Below are 22,705 nucleotides of genomic sequence, written 5' to 3' on the forward strand. Positions count from 1 at the left end.
GCAGCTCCCCCTCTTTGCCCCAGGCCCCCTGAATCCTCTGGGTGGCCCTGGAGAACAAAGTGCCTTTGTGCCTCCCATACTAGAACAGCCTCATGCCTGCGGGCAGCATAATATTGTTATGCTAGCTCTATGCCACCCAGGGACTCTCTTGATGCCAGTGATTGGCTGCACTGTCTTTACAGCCCCTTTGCACCACAGGCCAAAGGGTAAAATAATTGGTCTCTTTGGGTCGACACTTTGAATGGGGGCTGTCTGAAGTGATTTAAGGTTGAACAAATTCTGGAGTGACTTACACCACAGTAAGGGTGGAATAACTTCAACAAGACCACTCTGGAATGATCAAGAGCAGAATTGGTGTAACCAAGAGCAAAATTTGCCCCTAATTTATGCCGCTAATGAGAACACTTCCTTTAGTGACCACTTATGAAATAGACCCTATTTGTATGTCACCAATGAAATAAAAAGTTGTCATGCAGTGACTAGCACTGATCTGTTGGGTTTAAAAACTCACCCAAGAAATGAAAGAGATCTTCACTGAACAACCCTTAATTAGGTGCATGTCTTGACTTTTCTCTAGCTGCAGAAGTTGCAGATAGTTAATGTATATATTTGGACTAATTGGTGCCAAGCTAGGTATTAAATGATGGCTGATGTTTAGAAAATGGGACCAGCCCTAACTGGTACAGAATTGAGTGAGTTTATTTTTAATTATTGTACAGAACAAGGGAAATGTCCATATTTTTATCAATGTATAACTCTTTTACCCAGGTACTTTTGTATTGCTACCAACTTGGTCATGAGGGATTAACTTTCTTCCAGAGATGCTCCCTAAGTGTTTCATGGACTGGATGTGGGTCACTGATACATGTCTGGGTTGACATGAATGAAGTATCACAAACTGTCAACATGTGACGAAAGCTGCCTTGGAGATACAATGAAGACCAAAGACCAGACCATTAACTTCTAATGATGGCTGGGTAATGGGACTTGTTGGAATTTGGGTAGGCAACTGCCCACAACCTCTCCCCTGTATGAACTGGTGGTTGGGGCAACATATGTGAAAACAGTGTGACTGGGTATTTGAAACAAAGGACCTAGGTGTTAAGGGTCTTGTATAAAGAACATGATCTCTCAGCCAGAGAAGAACATCCAATCTGGGCGTGTTGGGAGGTTCAGGGAGGCTTGCTGCAGTCATACAGTCTGTCTTCCACGCCAGGGCAAAGAGGTACCCACTTAACTTTCACCTAACCTGCCAGCTTCCCTTGGCTTGGTTATGTGGTTCAGCATTTCTCTACCATTTTAACCCAATATCCCTGAGCACTGCATTCCTACTGATTAATAATGTCTTGTTTTGAAAAGGCTGTCCTGTGTCACTGCAAATACTTGCTGGTTGCATAGCTCCCAGAAGGGGAAGTCTCCAATGGGCTTCCAAGCTCATCTGGATCTGCTGGAGAACCAATGGTGAGAAACAGAAGTGCTGAAGTCAGGGACTCAGTCTCAGAGTTGTGGGGCTCCCCTTGAGCAAAATGGAGAACCAGGGCCTATCACTAAGAGAAGTGCACACCAAGAAAGATTGGAAGGGTCAGAGGCATAGCACACTGTAAAATAGTGACCATGGAGAGACAGACTATAGAAACTCAGATTCTTTTGTGAAAAGTTCATAGATCTAGCCTTCACAACCTCCTCAGGCAAGGAGTTCCACAAGTTGACTGTGCACTCTGTAAAGAAGAACTTCCTTTTATTTGTTTTAAACTTGCTACCTATTAATTTCATTTGGTGACCCCTAGTTCTTGTATTATGGGAATAAGTAAATAACTTTTCCTTATCCACTTTCTCCACATCACTCATGATTTTATATACCTCTATCATATCCCCCCTTAGTCTCCTCTTTTCCAAGCTGAAGAGGCCTAGCCTCTTTAATCTCTCCTCATATGGGACCCTCTCCAAACTCCTAATCATTTTAGTTGCCCTTTTCTGAACCTTTTCTAGTGCCAGTATATCTTTTTTGAGGTGAGGAGACCACATCTGTACACAGTATTTGAGATGTGGGCGTACCATGGATTTATATAAGGACAATAAGATATTCTCCGTCTTATTCTCTATCCCCTTTTTAATGATTCCTAACATCCTGTTTCCTTTTTTGACCTGATGGGACACTTCTCCCATAAATATCTTTGCCATCTACAATGCTCCTAAATCAGGCTGGAGTAGTAACTAGAAAGTTATGATGAGTATGGCTATGACTTAGTCACAGATATTTTCAGTAAAAGTCATGGACAGGTCACAGCCAATAAACAAAACTTCAGAGCCCATGACCTGTCCATGGCTTATTCTATAAATACCCTGGACTAAATCTTGGGTGGTGGTAGGGCGTTGCAGGGGGGCACCCCAAGGGGGAGGTACTGCTGGGGAGGCCAGGGCCAGCAGCACCAGCTGCGGGTGGTCCCCGAGGAGCGACCGCCCTGGTCTCTGCTGGGGTCTCTGGGAAGGGGAGGGGGTAGGGGTTGGGAAAGGAGCTCACCTGTGAGTGTGACTCTTTTCCCCCGGCTGAGGTCAGGTGAGGCCAGGGCTGTCCTTAGGCATAGGCAGAATAGGCAGCCGCGTAGGGCCTCACTCTGCCTGGGGGCACCACTCTGCAGGCAGCCCAGGCAGTGTAGAAGCAGGGCTGCTGGGTCCTAGAGAGAGCCGAATGCAGCGCAATCTGAGGAATGGGATTGGCTGCCGGGGTCTCTGGGAAGGGGAGGGGGTAGGGGTTGGGAAAGGAGCTCACCTGTGAGTGTGACTCTTTTCCCCTGGCTGAGGTCAGGTGAGGCAGGCTCTGTGGCTCTGGAACCAGTATCCTTTGTTGTCTCCCATAACATCCATTCTTCTCCCCCCCACCCCATGGAGCACCCCCTCCTTTCTCCCTCCTCCCCAGGAGCACCCCCCTCTCTCTCCTCCCTCCCCTCCGTCAGGGCTGGGTTGGGTGAGGTGCTGAGGGGGGGGAGGCTGGCTGCCTGCTGAGGAATGAAAGTGAAAGTAACTCACTTCCTCGGCAGGCAGCCAGAATTGGAATGTCACACAGGGCTTGGCTGGGGTTAGCCAGATGTGTGAAAAATCAGGATAGGGGATTGGGGTACAGTGATCAGATATCCCTATTTTATAGGGACAGTCCCAATTTTGGGGTCTTTTTCTTATATAGGCTCCTTTTACCCCCCCACCCCACCCATCCCTGTCCTGATTTTACACACTTTCTATCTGGTCACTCTAGGTCAGGGTAATTGGTGCCTATATAAGACAAAGCCCCAAATATCGGGACTGGCCCTATAAAATCAGGACATCTGGATCTGGCCACCCTAGCTGGGGAGCGCCTCTCCCCCGGGCTGGCAGCTGCCAGCAATCCATCTCATCCGGGGGGAGCTGCACAGGGCAGGATGAGCTGCTGTGGCTCCATGGGTGCCCCGTCCCTGAGATCAGATGCTGTGCTAACTTCACCATGGTTTGTTGGGCTGGCGGTGGTGCCCATTGGCGTGTGATTGGACCTGAGGGTTTGCTACTGCTGTTGCCACTCTGCACCCCAAGAGGTGGATTTTGGGGTCCTGCAGTTTTCCACCTATCTCCTCCTCTACTGCAGCTGTTGGACCAGCAGGCTGGGGGGTGAGCCAAGCATGAAAGCAGTACTGTGTTGCCATTTAGATTGTCATTTAACAACTTTGTTTGCCAAAAATTCTTGCTAACAATCCTGAATCCAATTTCAATATTTTTTTTAAATCAATATCTTAGCCAAAAACAGAAAATTAAGTTGTTGACAATTATTAGTGACAGGTTTGGTTTGAGGCAGGGAGTGGGTCAGTTTTCATCAGAGAAACAAAAAATGTTGACTGACTTTCCTATAGCCTGTTACTCCTGATAAGAGCCCTCCAACAACTGTAATATGCTCATCTCCTTACTAGTGTATAAAGCAGGGGTCGGCAACCTACGGCACACGTGTCAAAGGTGGCAGGTGAGCTGATTTTTGATGGTATGCAGCAGCAGGCTGAGCGGCTCAGCCCATCACTGCTCTGGGGTTCCAGCTGCTGCCCTATTGCCAGCTGGAATACCAGCCATCGGCCCCACTCAGCACCTGCTGCTGGCCTAGGGACCCCCAAGGAACCCCAGGCTGGCAGTGGGCTGAGCAGGCCAGTTGAACCACTCAACCTGCTGTCAGCCTGGGGTTCCATTCACTCAGCCGGCAGCGGGCTGAGTGGGCTGGTGGCGGGCTGAGTGGGCTGGTGGCAGGCTGAGCAGGGCCGGTGGGGGTTTGAGTGGCCCAGTCTGCTGCCAGTCTGGGGTGCCAGCAGCACTCAGCCTACTGCTACTCCGGGGTTCCGGCTGCCGGCCCCTTGCCAGTCAGGAGCTCAGCCGCCAGCCCCACTCTGCCTCCTGCCAGCCTGGGTGAGCAGAATCCCAGGCTGGTAGCGGGCTGAGGGGGGGGTTGGCAGCCGGGATCCTGGCTGGCAGGAGTTGGTGGTCAGAACCCCAGACCAGCAGCAGGCTGAGCAGGGCCTGGGATCCTTGTCTAGGGTTCCAGCCTCCAGCCCGCTGCCGGTTTGGGGTTTCATTTACTCAGCTGGCAGTGGCCTGAGCAGGACCGGTGGCCAAGACCTCAGATAATAACAATAGTTTATTTATATAATATAGATATAGAGAGAAACCTTCTACAAACATTAAAATGTATTACTGGCATGAGAAACCTTAAATTACAGTGAACTTGGCACACCACTTCTGAAAGGTTGCCGACCCCTGGTATAGAGTGACCATATGTTGTACTAAGATTCACCTGCTTTTTTTTTTCCCTGTGAGTCAGTATAACTTTTGCCAGCCCAGAAGTTGGGCAGCCAATGTTTTACGTTTTCACGTTTTCTCCAACTTTCATAAAGTAAATACATAGTTAATATGAGTTACAAAGTCCAGGGACACTTCTTTGTGAAGAATCTGTACAGCAGATCATGCCCATAGATGATCCAGAAAAGAAATTTGAGGTTGAATTTTTTAATGTTGTGATGGATAAAGCAGTATCTGCTGTTGATGAAAGGTTTAATACCTTGCAAGTACACCATGAACAGTTTGGATTTTTGTATGACATAACTAAATTCAACGAAATAGGAAAACAAGAGCAACTAATGACAAAGTGCAAGAATCTAGAGAGCCTCCTGAAGCACGGTGATAGTTTTGATTTAAATGGACTTGAACTGTACGAAGAATTGAGTACACTGTCATCAATGTTGCCACATGCAAAATCGGTGATGGACATTGTACAGTTTATTCATACCCGCAAACTTGTTGACATATATCCTAATGTGTACATTGCCACTCGTATTCTACTGACAATTCCTGTAACAGTAGCATCGGGAGAACGGAGTTTCTCAAAACTAAAGCTCATTAAAAACTATCTCCGCTCTACAATGAGTCAGGAACGCTTGACTGGTCTTGCTATTCTTGCGATCGAACAAGACACGACTTTGTCTTTGTCATACAATGACATTATTACTGATTTTGCAGCCAAAAAAGCCAGAAAGAGCCAGAAAGATTGCTTTTAATTAAAAACAAACCCTTGTTCATTACCTCTTCATATAAATTTCCAATAAAATTTTGATAAATTAAAAAAAATATATTATTTGCATCATTCTGTCATATCAGAATTTTTCTATAGTGCTGCTTCTTTAGTGCTAGTCCATCAGCATTACAGTGTGCTTAATTAAGATAAACTGGTTTTAATAATGTGAATGTGGCAAGTTTTCCAATACTATAAGCTTATATTTGTGTTGGTAAGAGCAGATCAGGCACAGGGGCACCAGTTTAATAATCTCGCCTAGGGCACCATAAATCCTAAGGCCGGCCCTGGGCCCTAGGCGTCTGCCAAAAGAAAAAACAGGGGAATATGCTTTCTTTGAGGAAGCATATTCCCCTGTTCATTTGGCAGCAGGCACGCTGTCTTTAATTTAGGCTATCATGCTGTAAATACTTGTGTACATGAAGTAACTCAGTATGCATGTTCATGTCCATAAAGTTATTTATGTGCTAAAGGGATGGCACCATCAGGGTCTTAGATGACATATATAATTAAACACTATCATCCACATGCAGAGAGAAAAAAGGTTTTCTTTAGCTCGATTGGCTTGGTGGTTCTATGCCAAGAGGAGCCATATCAGCATGAATACAATATTTATTCCTTAACTATTCATTCCTGCTTACTGGAAGAAAATATTCTTGAGTGTGACCGTGACATGCATGTGTTCTAACATTTCTTTGCTGCTGCAAAATAAAACGCTAAATAAGAGCTTCAAAAGTATCAGTAGTTAGTATGGAATTGACCACATTCTCCCACATTTTTCATTCAGCTTGTTATGCAGGAGAATGATAAAAAGCTCTTTATAAATAGAAAGTGAGACCATTTGGATATTCAAATATCTATGAAGATAGCAGTTACTGTGAAACGTATTCAGTCCATTTTTTTTCCTGTTGCATCTTTTGTCTTAAAGCAGCATATAAAGCTTTTCAGCTCACCTTTATAGCTGTGCTGCACACCATAGAGTGTGTTATGCCATCTGGTGATCATTATGGGAAATGCCATTATGGGAGACTGATTAATGGTAAAATCCCTTGTCTCGGGCAAGTTGGGCCTTCTGTTTCTATGTTTTAAAAAATAGGTCAGAATGTAACAGCAATAGTAGCGAGAGCCTGGCAAGGAATTAAGCCAAGAGGGAAAACATTAAACTCCTCTCATCTTCCCAAAGGTCTTGGCAAGGGTAGAGCTGTTTTGTAAATATTTTTTTAAGAGGAATAGGGAAACTCTGACAAATAATGTAAATACAGATAGGAGAAAAGACGCATGTTTTGTTAAAGGTTGAGAAGCTGCACTTTATCCTTTGACTGTGTGAGTTTGGTAAATATTTTGGGCAAAGCCCTCAGAGTCAAAGCACAGAAATCGTTAAGAGCACTTTCAATCTGGAGAGATTAGCATGTTTCTGATTATATAATGTTCTGATCAAAGTCTGTATTTTAAATGAAAACAGAGACGCTTTTTAAAAACAAAGGCTAACCTGTTTAAGAACAGACATTGGTAAGAGTGTGTGTATAGACGCAGCCCGGCTCCATACGACATCACACTCAAAGATACTCTACCATGCCACTGATGTCAGACTCAGTGCTCCATCTGACTACTTGTCCCACAACTGTGACCAGGCTACTCTGTATGTGTAAAATACCTTCCCCAAACAGGTGGGTAAAGTCACCACCATCTGAGTGTTCAAATCCCTCCTTATATCAGGGGTTCTCAACCTTTTTCTTTCTGAGGCCCCCTCAATAGGCTATAAAAAGTCAATGTCCCACCTATGCCACAAGAACTGGTTTTCTGCATATAAAACCCAGGGCCAGCATTATGGGGTAGCAAGCAGGGCAATTGTCTGTGGCCCCATGCCACAGGGGCCCTTGCGAAGCTACATTGCTCAGGCTTTGGCTGCAGTCCCGGTGGCTTCAGCCCCATGAGGTGGGGCTTTGGCTTTCTGCCCTGGGCCCCAGCAAGTCTAACACTGGCTTCCCTGAAATCTGCTCATACCCCTGGCCCCTGGTTAAGAAACACTGCCTAACATAACACCTCAGGGGGAAGGAATTAATCAAAGTCATATATTCTGTATTTCATTTACTTGTTCAAAGTGTTCAGCCATGCAGTTCATATGCCTTTCTTGAGGAGCCAGGTAATCTTATTGCTGTAGCCATTGTCCATCTTTCCTCTTGCCATCTACCCATGGCCCTTCTTCCATTCCAGTCTGAGTCTCCCAACCACTCCTCCCCATTTGAATTCTTATGTCCATTCCCAAACGCAGTCAGGGTTTCTTCCCTGTCACCTGTGAACCACCATTCACTACCCTTTACTCTCCAAGCTCACTGGTGCTACGGTCCTTCAGGAACCTTCCCACCCCATCTCCTTTCTTCTTCGGCAACCAACCACAGTGTTCACCAGTATCACTAGAGCTCCCTGAGCTTCCCCTGTTCACTGCAGCCACCTTCTCTTTTTTTATAGGGAATTGCTTGATTCCCCTCAGAGTGGGCTCATTCCATAATCAGGATTGGCTTAACCGAAGGCTCTCCAGCCAACAGAGCGACTGTTCTGTTACAGAGAGCTCCCGTCTCCCACGCAGAGTAAAAATCTGAGGGCTAGATTGTCACACTGTCTGGAGTGGCTTGCGAGGGTGAGTGCCAGTCTCAGCTCTGACTGTCAGGAAATCAGGACGACCCCCACCCTCCAAACTGGTGGTATGTTCTATAGTTAGATTTCACCAAGGCAGTAACAAATGTGAACTCCTGGATCACTGTACCAGTCTTACCACAGAGTCCTTCATTAGCATTTCACAAGCTTTCTTTGATGTGTAATTTAGTTGCAAGAGTATTTACCCTGTAAATGTTTCCTATTACATTATGACAGGAATAGATAAGTAAAAACAATGCCAGTAACATCCTGTTAGTTTTATGAAGTTTAAACACCCAAAAGTACATTTATAATCACTTTGATTAATACACAAGTGAATTGACCTGAATACACTCAAGCATGACCTGGTCAGCCAGCATCACACAGATGTTTTTCAGCTGGTGTAAATCAGCTTAGTCCCTGTAGAATGGAGTTACATCAATTTACACCTGATAAGGAACTGGTCCTGAAAGGTTTGGAGATGACTTAGGGTACATCTATACTACCTGCCAGATCAGTGGTTAGTAATCAATCTATCGGGGATCAATTTATCGCGTCTTGTCTAGACGTGATAAATAGATCCGCAAATCGACACCCATACTCCACCTCGGCAGGAGGAGTAAGCGGAGTCGACGGGGGAGCCGCGGCGGTCGACTTGCCGCTGTGAGGATGGCCAGGTAAGTCGAATTAAGATATTTCAACTTCAGCTATGATAATAGCATAGCTGAAGTTGTGTATCTTTGTTCGATCTCCCTCCCCAGTGTAGACCAGCCCTTAGTTGGTGCCTAGTTTCTTTGAAAAAAAAAATTCAAGAGGACACGATCCAGGGGAACCATCAGGCAGAGATGAATGACCTGCAGAATTGATCGCTATCTGAATTCCTGGAACAGGAACATTTCTGCCTATATTACCGGCAATCTTTTATCTTCTATTTACTAGATCAGTGTAAAAATGAAGAGTTAATATTTAACTAGCCTCTTGTGTCTGTCTGCTTATTTTAAGAGAAGAAACGGTTAGTTTAGAGTCATTTTGGAGGCTTGTGAACTAGCAGCAATGCCCACTGTCCTGTTCTTGTGGATTGTTACTCTAGCACACTGTGCTCTTGCAGGACATGGTAAGCGTCTTTGACTTTTGCATAGCAAATAATATTCTGACTTTACTGTAAGTAGACAATGAGGATGGGAGCACCTTGGTGGTGATGGGGGTTTTGCAGAATCTCTGGGGGTTATCAAGCAGTTTGAAAAGTCTGGCCAAAATATTAGAATTTTTCTTGAAAACTATCATCCTGTACTGCTTCTGTAGGCTGAGTGTACAGCATTGCACATACCAGGGGCTCCTTGTATTTCTCTGTTCCCCCCCACTGCCCAGCTTCCTGTGTGCCATCCTACTATCACCCTCTATTTCAGGGACTCCCTGCAACCTTCCCACTCCCCACTTCTGTGTCCCCATAGCATCTCTCCACCCCATACAGGATATTCTATTCTCCCCACAACATGCCAGGAGTTCTATATATTTCCTATCTCCCGCTCCTCAATACCATTGTCCCCAATTCTTTCCCTTTCCAGGGATTTAGTGTGTGCCCCTATTCCCCTTTCCTCTGGGAGATAAATCATTCAGGGTGTTGTCATTTTTAAACTATATTAGGAGGATCAGCAGAGCTGAGATGGGGGTGGTGTTATTTTGAAAGATGTCACTAGGTGCCTTCAAGTGGTTCTTTGATCTATGCACAGCTACAGACAGACAATTGGAGAAATGCCTTTGAGTTGAATATAAGACCTCTGTGCTTGAGTCTTCTGAATCATACGAACAAAAAGCTTCTGCCCAGTACAACTAAAGTCTTTTATTGAAAGTGTTTCCTTTCTTCCAGTTTGCCATAAGCCCCCTGAAGTGCCATTTGCTACAGTTGATGTAGACAAGAGAGTATATGAAGTAGGTGAAGAAATTACATACACCTGTGATCCTGGTTATAGCCATCAGAGTGGCTCAAGAAAGTATACTTGCCCTTTGTCTGGTAAATGGCCTATCAATAGAATGAGATGTATACGTAAGTAACTCAAATACCATTCCTAGATGTTATATTCTGCTGCTGATAGACTGTGCATTGGTTTGACACAATCTTTTTTTATTGTTATGTGATATATCTAGCTATGAAGCTGTGGTGCCTTCATTTTCTGTGTTCTTGCCTTTATATTCTAAGAACTGAGCTCAAAGTTGAGTTCTTAAACTGTGAAGTAAGCAGCCATTTTGTTATCAGGGTTGCTGCTGCTAGCTAGGAGTTGCACACTTCACTCACTACTGGGAGCTTTCCTTTTGTTTTTTCTTGTTGTTGATTCCCTTAATCCAAAATAAAATGTTTAAATTGAAATTTTATATAGAGTTGTTTGTATACATTGAAAATTGTAACTATGTGTGATGTTTATAACTAAAATTTTAACTCAGCTGTTTCATTCTTAAAATTCAAAGGTTTGTTTATTCTACTGTTTTAACATGTGAATAAAATATTGATAATTTTGACTTTAAATGACATCTACAGAAATAATTTTTGTTTACAAAATTCCATCATACTTAAATGGAAGCAGGGTCCAACCCTGACAACTTTAATCTTTATTGACTTCAATCACATGCTTTGCATAGCCCGTAATCAATTGGCAAAGCTAATGTAATCACTAAGAACTTTGCAACTATCTTAAGTTTATTTTGATTTCAAACATAAAATATATAGAGTGATGAAAGTGTGTACAAAGAAGTGAAGAAACTTGAATGACACTAGTCAGTAAATGATCTAAGTACTGTGACTGCTTTATTTTATAAATCATGAAATATCCTCTCCTCTTTAAACAGCAAAGAAATGTCCCTATCCTGAAGCCATGAGAAATGGAATAGTTCACGTTATCGACTTGAACTATCAAGGTTTGATACACTTTTCATGTGAACCAGGGTAAGTTCTCACCTCACCATGCTATTAAAAATAACTTCAGCATTGTAAGGTAATAAACTAGATCCTCTGGTTTTATTAATTTAGAAAAGCTACAGAAATAAAAATGATCCATTTCATGTTTTATGATGGTGAACATAGGAATTGCTATACTGTATTGGACCAGTGATTTAGGTAGTTAGGTAGCCACTAGCAGAGATTTCAGAGGAAATTGTTCAACACCCATTGTGGACATTTACAGAGTTACTTTATTATGAAATATGATACTATTTAAAATACACCTCTCCCCCGATATGTCACCTGATGTAACACGAATTTGGATATAACGCAGTAAAGAAGCTCTGGGGGGAGGAGGGGGGCGCTGCACGCTCCAGCAGATAAAAGCAAGTTTGATATAACACTGTTTCACCCACAACACGGTAAGATTTTTTGGCTCCCGAGGACAGCGTTATATTGGGGTAGAGGTGTACATAAATAAAATGAACATACCTTTTAAGAACAAACCCAGTAAATTGTTGCACTTTACATATAAAATATTTCTAGAAACAGTGACTTGGCTTTATTATTCTCAAAATCCCCAATATTGGTTCCCATAGACATCCATCTTATCCAGCTTGCTTGTTGTCTCCAAGTTTGGATAACATAGAGGAATTATGTGATCGAGAATAATTCAACCTTGCATGCTGTATAAGATGATCAGGCTAGATTTGCTGCTTGGATTTAAGGCAAAGGAAGATTAAAGCCATGTTTCAAAATTATAAGGAAGATACTGAGAAATGTGGTCTTCATTACTGAAAAAACTCAGGCCCCAAAGCAGTCATCATCCGTTCCTTGGAGAGTCCCCAACTCATCCTGACAATCAGTGCACTTAGAGGGAGCTCAGCTCATGGGAAGGTGTAGACAAGCAGACTCACCCCTGCAGCACCTCCTGCTGGTAACTCCTGGGAATTAGCTCATTCCCGCTCCAGAGCCCTCTCTGCAGGCCAGTGATCTGCCAGTCCTCTGGCCCCCCTGTGTCTCTCCCCGGACCCAGTGCTCTTTTACCTGGGGTGCTGCTCCCTAGCAGTAATTCCCTTTCTCTCAGGGTCTCCCCTCCCTGGGAAAGCCCCACCTTGCCTCAGTATATAGCTACTGTCAGTCATTGTCTAGCCCCTGCGCCCTGGGGCAGACTACAGTATCAGCCTACTCATCACTGCCAAGGAGGGTTTGGACCTGCTGCCTTGGCCACCCTCTGCAATCCCCAGTAGCTTTTAGCCCAGTGCTAGGCCACAGCCTGGGGCTTTCCAGGCTGGAGCTCCACAGCTTGTCCCCAGCCCTGCTCCACTCAGGTACTTTGCCTCGAGCTTCCTCCAGCCAGACCCTTCTCCCTCTAGAGCAAGCAAGCAAGAGAGAGAGACTCTTTTCAGCTGGCTTCCCTGGCCTTCTTATAAGGCCCTGTTGCTCAGTTTGGGGCATGGCCCCAGCTGCAGCCACTTCCCCTAATCAGCCAGGGTTTTACTTTGCCCTCTGCAGGGCTTTTCCAACCCCTTCCAGGCAGGAGTGGGTGGTCACCCTGCTACAGAAGGATAAATAACTCAATTTAAAATGCACAAATATAAGAGACATCCAGTGAAACTGCAGACTAGATTGAAAAATTAAAACAAGAAAATCATGAGCCCCAAATTAATAAGAAAGATACAATAGACTTGGAAAACTGAGAAAATCAATGAAAGGATTGAGAATAATGGGAAAAATATCTCCAAATGACTGATATTTCCACCAGAACAACACTGAATGATGTACATGATCACTCAGGGCACACTTGCTCCCACGGAGTCTGCCCATGGACTTCAGTGGATGTTGGACTGGATCATTAAGAACAAATCTCGGTCCTGTTAGTCAATGCTGAAATTCCCCTGGATTTTCAATGGGATTAGGATTTGGCCCTTAGTGAAACTGGGGAAGATACAATTAGGAGGATGACAGCTAGAGCAGACATTGAGACCCCAGGAACTGAGCTGACAACGAAATAGGACAGATTTCAGTCTCCATATTAGTACAATATTCAGTTCAAATCAACAAGGTGATCTCCAGACAGCATCACTCAGACTGAGAATATGGGAAACAAGGTCATATGGAAATGGCTGTGGTAGAGCTGCTGGAGCTGCTAAACAACTGTTTTTAAAAATTCTTCACTTGTCAGATGCACCAGATATTCAAGAATTGGTGTGGAGGACAGGTCTCTCTCTCTCACCCTGTTTAACCTAGCCATAGCTTAGTGGGGGATTTTGCTGCTCCCAAGAGAATGACTCTCGGAAATGGAACCGGTCCAAATGGCAGGGCTGATGTTATGCAAAATAAAAAATTCTGTGCCATCTACTCCCCCCTTTGTAAATCTCCTTTGTACAGCATGAGATGAACTTCTGCATCAGAGACAGCTCCATAACAACTTAGGCTCTTGGGGCTGAAAATATTGGTTCTATGTCTTTCCCTGTGCAGTGAATGAAAACTTGAGGTTAACCCTACTTTGGTCTCCTTATGCAGCAGTGCAATACACTTTTACCCAGCAATGGCTGGTTTGAAAAAGTGTTGCCAGTTTTGGAGATTAGAATAAATTCAAAGGAATTGGCTAAGGAAAATACAGAGATAGATGTTTGATAACAGAACGTTAGTGGAACCAGCGATACATAAAGGGATGTTCCAGCTAGAGCTGTTCCCTTGTTTTGAAGTGCTGTCCGGTGACATTAAAACTGGGAAGAAATCTGTAGAAACAAATCACGTTGGTGAAAACAATTGTAGGTAGACAACGTTTAAAAGAAATATCCCATCAAAATATACCTAACCACTCTTTCAATATGCAAATAAGCAGTCATCCATCAAGCAACCTGTTTATATATGTAATTATACGTTGTGACTATGCAGAGGGTTCACTCAATATTTTTGTGGATTCGGCTAAGGAGGCCTGCTGAATGTATGGCTTTAAAATAAACAGCACACAAAATACGCTGTTCAGTGTGACCTGCATTATTAGTATGTCATCAGCGCACTTTGTATCCAATGTTTTTATTATTTGCATAGCACCTTAGGGTGTATGTCAGAGGGCAGCTGGCCCCCTGAAGGGGTCAGGGGTTGCGCTGACCTCTGAGAGGCTCTGGGAGGCAGTTAATTACACCAGAGGGAAGCACTCTGGTGTGATGAAAGAAGCTATGCCTGGTGGGGGCTAGCTAGGGGAACAGAGGCTCCTAGGGAAAGGAACCGTTCCCAGAAAGTAGGAGAACACTCCTATGGAGAAGGCTTCTCAGGGGAAGCTGGGGATAGGGGGTCACCAGCAAAGAAAACCAAGGAAAAATGTTCCTGGGTGGGAGTGTTTGTGACAAGAAGGGACTGTGAATGATAAATCTCAGAGAAACCTGGCTACCTTGAAAGTCTTCACTGGACAACAACAAAAGTCCTGGGAAATGAGGAATTTTATGTTGTCCTGGGGAGGGTCAGCCTCTGGGGGAACTTTGATGCAATAGGAGAGACCCTCCCGCAGCTAATGACAAGACAGCCCTGATTCCAGAAAAGGGTTCTGGGTCATGAAGGCCTCACAGGTAAGGAGCCTTGGACATAATTAGCTTTGACAGACGAAGGCTGACTCAGCCTCCTCCCTGTCCTGCTACAGATAGTGAGGGGGAGGCCTATTTATGTGATGTTCTGCCTTTGGGGTTGAATAAATAGACCTCTGAAGGAGTGCTGTTCAATATATAAGCCTCACTGAACTTATTAAAACCCTCACTCAGGGAAACTGAGGCAGAGACACAATGGCAGCACAGCACCAAGTCACCAAGGTGATTTTGGGGTGATGGCTCTCATTACAGTGTACTTGACACTGAAAAAGCCCACATGGAAATAAGAGATCCTTCCCTGAACAGCTTAAAGCCTAAAAGTATCAGAAGGAATAGAGGGAGAGAGTCAGAGAGGAGAATAGTATTGAACACAGTGGAGCACTTTGGGATAGCTCCCGGAGGCCAATACCATCAAATTGCGTCCACACTACCCCAAATTCGACCCAGCAGGGTCGATTTCAGAGCTAGTCCCCTCAAGGGGGAGGAGTACAGAAATCAATTTTAAGAACCCTTTAAGTCGAAAAAAATGGCTTCATTGTGTGGACAGGTTCAGGGTTAAATCGATTTAATACTGCTAAATTCGACCTAAACTCGTAGTGTAGACCAGGGCTAAGATGAGTATCCAAGTGAAACAAGTGAGTTTTGGGGACAGACTTGGAGGTGGTTAGGACAGTCGCTCTTCTGTATGTAGGAGCACCATGAGAAAGGCATGAAGCTGAGTGTGGAATGAAATGTAAGAGCAGAAAGCTGAGAGGATGCTGTGGAATCTATGCTATAAGAGGGGGCCACAGGAGGAAATGAGAACTAAAATGTAGGCAGAGTGGATGGAGCTCTGCCTAGCCTTGTGTGTGTATATACACAAGATGTGTCCTTCAAAGTATCACCATAGCAATAGTACAGCATAAAGGTATCACTTCTTTGTAAGGTATCCATCTAAGACTACAAATATAATGATATTTTTCAGGTATCTAAAAGGGTGTCATCAGGAGGAGGGAGAAAACTTGTTCACCTTAGCCTCCAATGATAGAACAAGAAGCAATGGGCTTAAACTGCAGCAAGGGAGATTTAGGTTGGACATTAGGAAAAAGTTCCTAACTGTCAGGGTAGTTAAACACTGGAATAGATTGCCTAGGGAAGTTGTGGAATCTCCATCTCTGGAGATATTTAAAAGTAGGTTAGATAAATGTTTATTAGGGATGGTCTAGACAGTATTTGGTCCTGCCATGAGGGCAGGGGACTGGACTCGATGACCTCTCGAGGTCCCTTCCAGTCCTGGAGTCTATGAGTCTATGAGTCTATGATATTTGGACAATAGTCAGACAAACATGTGACTCACCTCATTTGTTCATTCCGCTGGAATAATTCATTAGCAAATATTTTTCACCTGTGAAGCGCAGACTGGAATTCATTGTTAAGTGTAAATCAGTGCTTGATTTGTGCCAGGGCTGAGGCCTGGCACCTCTGGGCTTGGCAGTTCCTAGCCCCGGCACCTCTGGGGCTCCTCTGAGAAACACAGTATAACAAGCAATAAATAAAGGCACCTCTGACATTCAGTATAATAATGGGATTTAATTGATGGACCTCATTTTGCTAACAATAATTTGCTGGTTTCCAGCAGCGTAGTATAGAAATGACAGAAACAGGATGAGCGTTTCATGAAAACTCAGTGTAAGTACTTTCACTAATACAATCATGGAAGTCTGGAGATAAGGACGCTAGAGGGGAATGTACATGAGAATTAAACTGGGCTGACTGGTATCTACTGGTAAAGTTATGCACTATGGATTCTGTCCGGAAGTATCTGATTTTATACAAACAGAATCAATGCACTTGTCATAGATAACTGAGCATTGGTTCCAAGAAACCATATATTGTACCATCCACTGTATTAATGACAAATCAATATTCTTTACTTGCATGTATACACCGTATTGATCAATTATATAAACCAATATGTCAAACACTATATATAATTGAATGTGGAAGGCATTGGCCTCATATTAGTTTTCTCCTCTTGTGAAACTATGCCTTTCGGAAACTTGCAGTGTTAGTATAGAGCCAGTTTTTTTCAGGTTTTAATCAAAAATCCCATTAAAATCAATGGGTGTTTGAACTAGAGAAGGATTCCAGGATTTGGACCCTCCGGTGCAGTGCATATCTGCTTGCTAGGTGTCTTTTAGAGAAGTACTAGTCTGTCTTGTAAAGATTATTTCAATTCTGCTATGTGTAAATGGTCTCAAAGCTTGCTTATAAATGGATCTCTTTCTTCAGATACATTCTTCATGGAACAGACACTAGCCAGTGCATGGCAGATGGACAGTGGAGTGGAAAACTACCTGAATGCCAACGTATGTGTCCCATATATAAAAGAAATTCTCTGGCCTTATTCTTATTTACATTCTAGACTTCTTTATATCGTTCTGGCCCTGTAAAGACCCTTGAAGTGAGCATAAATATATTTACATCCACTCCAAGGCTTCTGAGCAGTGCCAGAGCAGTGGAAATGGGCTCAGTGTAAATCAGAATCAGACCTTCTATCTTTGACATGGAGCAAAATAATGGTATGATCTGTGTTTTGTGTGTGTGTGTGTGTGTGAATTGTAAGAGAAGAGTAGTTTAATAATCTGTTTAATAGAATGGGAGTCTGGAACTCCTGAATTCTAATACTGGAGCAGAGATGATGCTGATTCCCTGGGGACTGGGCAGGTCACTTACCCTCTTTGCTTCAAATTAGGATATTAGGGAAACCCTGCCACTCTGGTGTAGGTGTTGTTTTGCCATAATCTGCCCTTCATAGACATACAACACTTTGATGAGAGAAGTACAAATATGCTGTTATGGTCTATGTATTATTATATAGGCTGTAACATTTTACAGCAATCCATGAATTACAAATGCTTATGACACTGAGCCTTTTAATCTTATTGCTTTGGCAAATATATTTCTCTGTGATGGTATGCATCATTCCATCACGGGCATGGTGCTCGTTCTGTGTGATATTACTCCTGCCTTGAGGAACAACTAGGTCAGTGGTACTCAGACCTCAGTGGTTCAGGAGCCAAATTACCCAAAAGAGCTACCATAGTGTGAATTCATTGTTTCATTTATTATAGTGCTATATATTCATATTTAAACAGTATGATGGGAAATATTGTGTGTGTGTGTGTGTGTGTGTGTGTGTGTGTGTGTGTGTGTGTGTGTGTGTAATATATATATTATTCTCCTAGCAAAATAACTGACCAAGTATTATTATTTTATCAACTACAATTGGTTAATAACCTAGACTGGTTAATAATTAAATCACACAGTGTTTTAATATGTGCTGCAAAGAGCTGCAGGAGGCACATTAAAGAACCACTTGCAGAGCTCGAGATTCAGTCTGAGCAGGGCCGACAAGGTGGGGGGGGAAACTGGTACAAATTACCGGGGCCCGGTGGTCCGGAAGGGGTCCCGGCTTCTCCAGCTTCATCGGCCCTGTTTAGCTGGTCCGCCCTTGCTGAGGCCCCCGAAAAAAATTTTCACCGGGGCCCGAACCTTCTCTCAGCAGCCCTGAGTCTGAGTATCGCTGAGCTACATTTATAACATAAGTGTAACAATGATGCTCTGCCTTTTCCAGCTGTGACTTGTCCTCCTCCCTCACTTCCTGAATTTGGAGTTATTTCGTACCATAAGCTAATGCCTGGAAATGAGTCCGTCTTCCAAGACATTATCCGTTTTGAATGCTTACCATCTTTTGCATTGTTTGGAAATGAAACCGCTACTTGCATGGCCAATGGGAACTGGAGTGATATACCGGAATGCAGGTGTAAGTAAATATATTATCACTGATTTCCATTATTTTATTATTTTAAAAGCTTCTTAGAATAACATGTATGAAATAGCATGAACAATATATTTTTAAAATGGGCTATCTAAAAAGATACCAACTTGTTAACTCATACATTGGATAGACTAGAATTCACCCTATTCTGAGAGGCAGAATCATGAATGAAAGTAGAGTGCTGACAATGACTTCAAGATGGCACATTTTGTAGAACAAAATGCTGCTCCAAGGTAACTATAACCTGTGATACTATATAAGTTTATGCAAATCAAGAGCAACTTCCACTGGTATGAAATCAAAATCTGATCCATGAACATATTCCACTAACCGAGCAGTAGCAGTGAACTATTTCATCAGCTTAAGAAATACAGGACTAGACTGTCAGTCAGTAACTGCAGATGGTAACTCTAGTAGCATAACGCCATTGACTTCAATGGACCTGTGCCAAATTCCACTATTTTAGGATCTGATTCATAGATTATAATGAAAATATTTCTAAACAAAATAACATTTGTTTCTTTCTAACATTTTCACCTTCTCTCATAGTATATCTCTGTGAAAGAGGAACCAAAGAAAGTTTCAAGATTACCATATTTTCCACAGTATATAACGGGGTAGGCAACCTATGGCACACATACTGAAGGCGGCACGCGAGCTGATTTTCTGTGACACTCACACTGCCCAGGTCCTGGCCACTGGTCTGGGGGGCTCTGCATTTTAATTTAATTTTAAATGAAGCTTCTTAAACATTTTAAGAACCTTATTTACTTTACATGCAACAATAGTTTAGTCATGTATTATAGACTTATCGAAAGAGACCATCTAAAAATGTTAAAATGTATTACTGGCACATGAAACCTTAAATTAGAGAGAATATATGAAGACTCGGCACAGCACTTCTGAAAGGTTGCTGACCCCTGGTATATAATATGTCTTAAACTTCTACAATTGATGCAGCTTTGTTTTTTCTACAACAGATGTAAAATGTCCACATCCAACAGGGATAGAAAATGGATTTATAAATTTTGAAGTTCGCAGAACCTATCATTATATGGATAGCGTCGATTTTGGCTGCCAGCCTCATTATGTGCTAGAAGGACCAAGGGAATCAAGGTGTGAAAAAACAGGTAGCTGGTCCATCAAGCCAACCTGTAAAGGTATGAATATATATACTCTGTATTAGAAATCATCTATTGACCTGTATTGTCCTAAAAGTGTAGATGTCCTTCATGAGAGATGTCTTTTTAAAAGTTCCCCAGCTTAAAACAAAGCAGAAAGTACAAACATTTCAAACTGAGGTCTGTAATAAAACATGAAATGATTATATGCTTCAAAATCCAACCTAGTGTAAGAGGCTACAACTGAATTGACTTCAGCGATCATGCACCTATTTCCACTAGGTCTGAATTCTCCCTTTTACTCATCTTTCTCATAACTGAATGAAAGCATTGTACACTGGTCAGATCTACGCTAGAAACTTTTGTTGGTGTTGCAATGTTACTTAGGGGCACTTCCTCCTCTTCCACTGCCTTTTTTAAAGAAACAGTTCTATACCGGCACAAACCTCAATGTAAAGGCTGTACCACCAAAAGCATGTTATACGGCGGTGTAAGCTATACCTGCACTATAAGGGTTTGCCAATATAATTACACCAGCAAATCTTTTCTAGTGTAGACCCGGCCCCACTAGTCTCCCTCATTTACTGTGATCAGAAGTAACATTTTCTGTGATTATGTCACTTAATTTGTTTTCCATCAATATTTAGACTATTTGAAACATATTCACACTTTTAAATTATGAAAAGGGTCAAAGATGCCATTTACTTGGACGTTCCCAAGAAAAGATACACCTACAATTGGCCTATGGAAACCAGCCACTTGACCGCATCCATCAAGTACACATATTCATCTAAACCAGCATATTGTAATAAATCAGAGTGTGGGATTTTCAAAAACACCCACGAGTGCTTCAAAGTCACTTAGCCCCAGGGGTGAAAGTAACTTAAAGGACTTACCTGTACGCTGGAGTCCTGAGTAGTGGGGGGTAGGGCCTCAACCAGAAGCAGGCAGGGCCTCAACCGGAAGAGGCAGAGCCTTTAAATCTTGGGCCCTTTAAATCTTGATTTAAAGGGCCCAGGGCTCCAGCTGCGCTAGCGGCGGCTGGGAGCCCTGGGCCCTTTAAATCACCTCAGGAGCCCGATGGTAGTGGTAACTGTGGCAGCAGCTGGAAGCCCTGGAGCTTGGGCAGTGATTTAAAGGGCCCGGGGCTCCAGCTGCTGCCAGAAGCCCCGGGCCCTTTAAATCACTGGCTTGGGGAAGCTGCCCCCTGCCGGTATGTGTACCTGTGAACTTTACCATACTAACTGACTTTCACCTCTGCTTAGCCCACTATCGAATATCCCACACAGAGTCTGTACTCCAGCTAGCTAGGCAAGCGGACAGACCTGCCTGGTCCACAGGGTGTTCTTCTACCTCCAAATATTAATTTTGTATCTTCTTCAAAAGACCTAGCCCGTTCAATTTTTAAATAGAGCTCTTATTATTCAGAAGTACCATTTACAAATTAATTGTTTTTTCAGCACCATGTAAAATACCAGTTAAGAAAGCCACAGTGTTATACAACGGCCGGAAGATAAAAGTTCAGAATGACCTCAAGGAAGGGATACAGCATGCTGAAACTATTTTCTTTTTCTGCAAAAATGAAATAAAAAAGTGTGGCTATACCATACCCACTCAGTGTATAAATGGCCAACTCACAGTCCCTTCCTGCTTTAAAGGTATGAACCAGGGTAACTGCACAAGAGCATCCAGCTTGGCAGAGTGATAAGACCTTGATTATATGGGGGGTGGTTTCATTTAGCCTGAATCCATACTTGAGGGCTAAAGCATTTGGCTTGAAAAAGGGTGGTGGAAGGTTTCAGTGGGAGAAGTGGTCCCAGCTATGGAGAGCATGCATAGCAAGAATCTTCTATGTCAGAGAAGTGCTCTGTGGCAAAAAACTGACAGGGCCATGGCCAGTGAATCAATGACTTCATGAATCGACTGGTCAAAACTCTCGATGGAGGAGGATTGTATGGACAATCTTTATGGCTTTGAGACCGTGGGACATTGCATTCATTCCTGAGGAAGAATGCCATCCTTGCTGTCAATTATGCTGAACCTATTTATTCAGGATTTGCATGGAATTGTGGGGAGGAGGGATCACGGGCTGGTAATCCAGCTTTGAATTATTGACATCAGGCTCACAAAGTGATTGATGGCTTCACTGCAGAATTGAGGCTGCAGAAGCTGCACTGCAAATGCAAAATATTTCAAATGGAAATAATTTGAAAGATTCTGACTGTGAACTTCTTTATTAGCAGTCAGGGAAATATGGCAGCTTGCTGGCAAGAGACACTGCTTTGTGTTTGTTATTCTTGTATTAAATTTGCCCCCACAAAAAGTCCCTCTTTAAAGCTCCATTTCATTTGAAAATGTGTGTGTGGGGGGCGGGGGGGGGGGCGGGGGAAAGAACCCTACCATATGCTCAGTGTGGAAATGCCTGCTCTCATATTTTGCATGGCTTGCATTAGCATCAGATGATGGATGCAGCTGTTGCTGAAATGGGCCCTCGAAAGATATCTTTCTATGGCTCCTATGGAGTACAGCTAAAATTCACTACATAGTATGCCCCTGGATTGTAACTTATTTCAGTTGTTACATATTTTAAAGAATCTCACCTAGATTTGTAACTTCTTGTTTTTGACAGAAATTGGTATTTTTGCAGCTATTTGGAAAACGGATCCAGCAGACTTGACACCATGTGATCCCTGAGTGAATTCAAAACAACAATGTAGTTCTGTTAACTAAATGTTTTATTACAACAAAATTGTAAGGGTGGAAAGGAGGTCCGAAGGAATGTATGCCTCCCTGCCCCTACAAACAGTAAACTCTCATTGCCGGTCTATTTCAGTCTAAGAGAAAATGTTTTGTTACAAATTCTCTCCTGATAATATAGCTGATGTGTTCCTTTGCTCACTTTCCTCTTCTTATTATTTGCAAGACCCTTTCAGATCACCCTAAGCAATTCCTCTCCTTTGGTGTTTACACTCTTTCATGTACGTGTAATTTGTTCTCACATCTCCGGCCATACACCAGTGTAGTTATTTTTCAGTC

The 22,705-nt window shown here is 43.2% G+C and overlaps 1 protein-coding gene across 1 annotated transcript; it reads left to right on the forward strand.

The window, feature by feature from the left end:
• The first annotated feature begins 9,259 nt into the window (after positions 1–9,259).
• Positions 9,260–22,363, forward strand: APOH (apolipoprotein H). Its single transcript, XM_050920669.1, has 8 exons — positions 9,260–9,320; positions 10,074–10,250; positions 11,048–11,144; positions 17,000–17,076; positions 18,345–18,533; positions 19,529–19,708; positions 21,130–21,327; positions 22,299–22,363. The coding sequence occupies exons 1-8, from the start codon at positions 9,260–9,262 to the stop codon at positions 22,361–22,363; spliced, it is 1,044 nt and encodes a 347-aa protein (XP_050776626.1).
• Positions 22,364–22,705: the final 342 nt, after the last annotated feature.

Source organism: Gopherus flavomarginatus, chromosome 12, assembly GCF_025201925.1.
Source record: "Gopherus flavomarginatus isolate rGopFla2 chromosome 12, rGopFla2.mat.asm, whole genome shotgun sequence".
Taxonomy (NCBI): domain Eukaryota; kingdom Metazoa; phylum Chordata; order Testudines; family Testudinidae; genus Gopherus; species Gopherus flavomarginatus.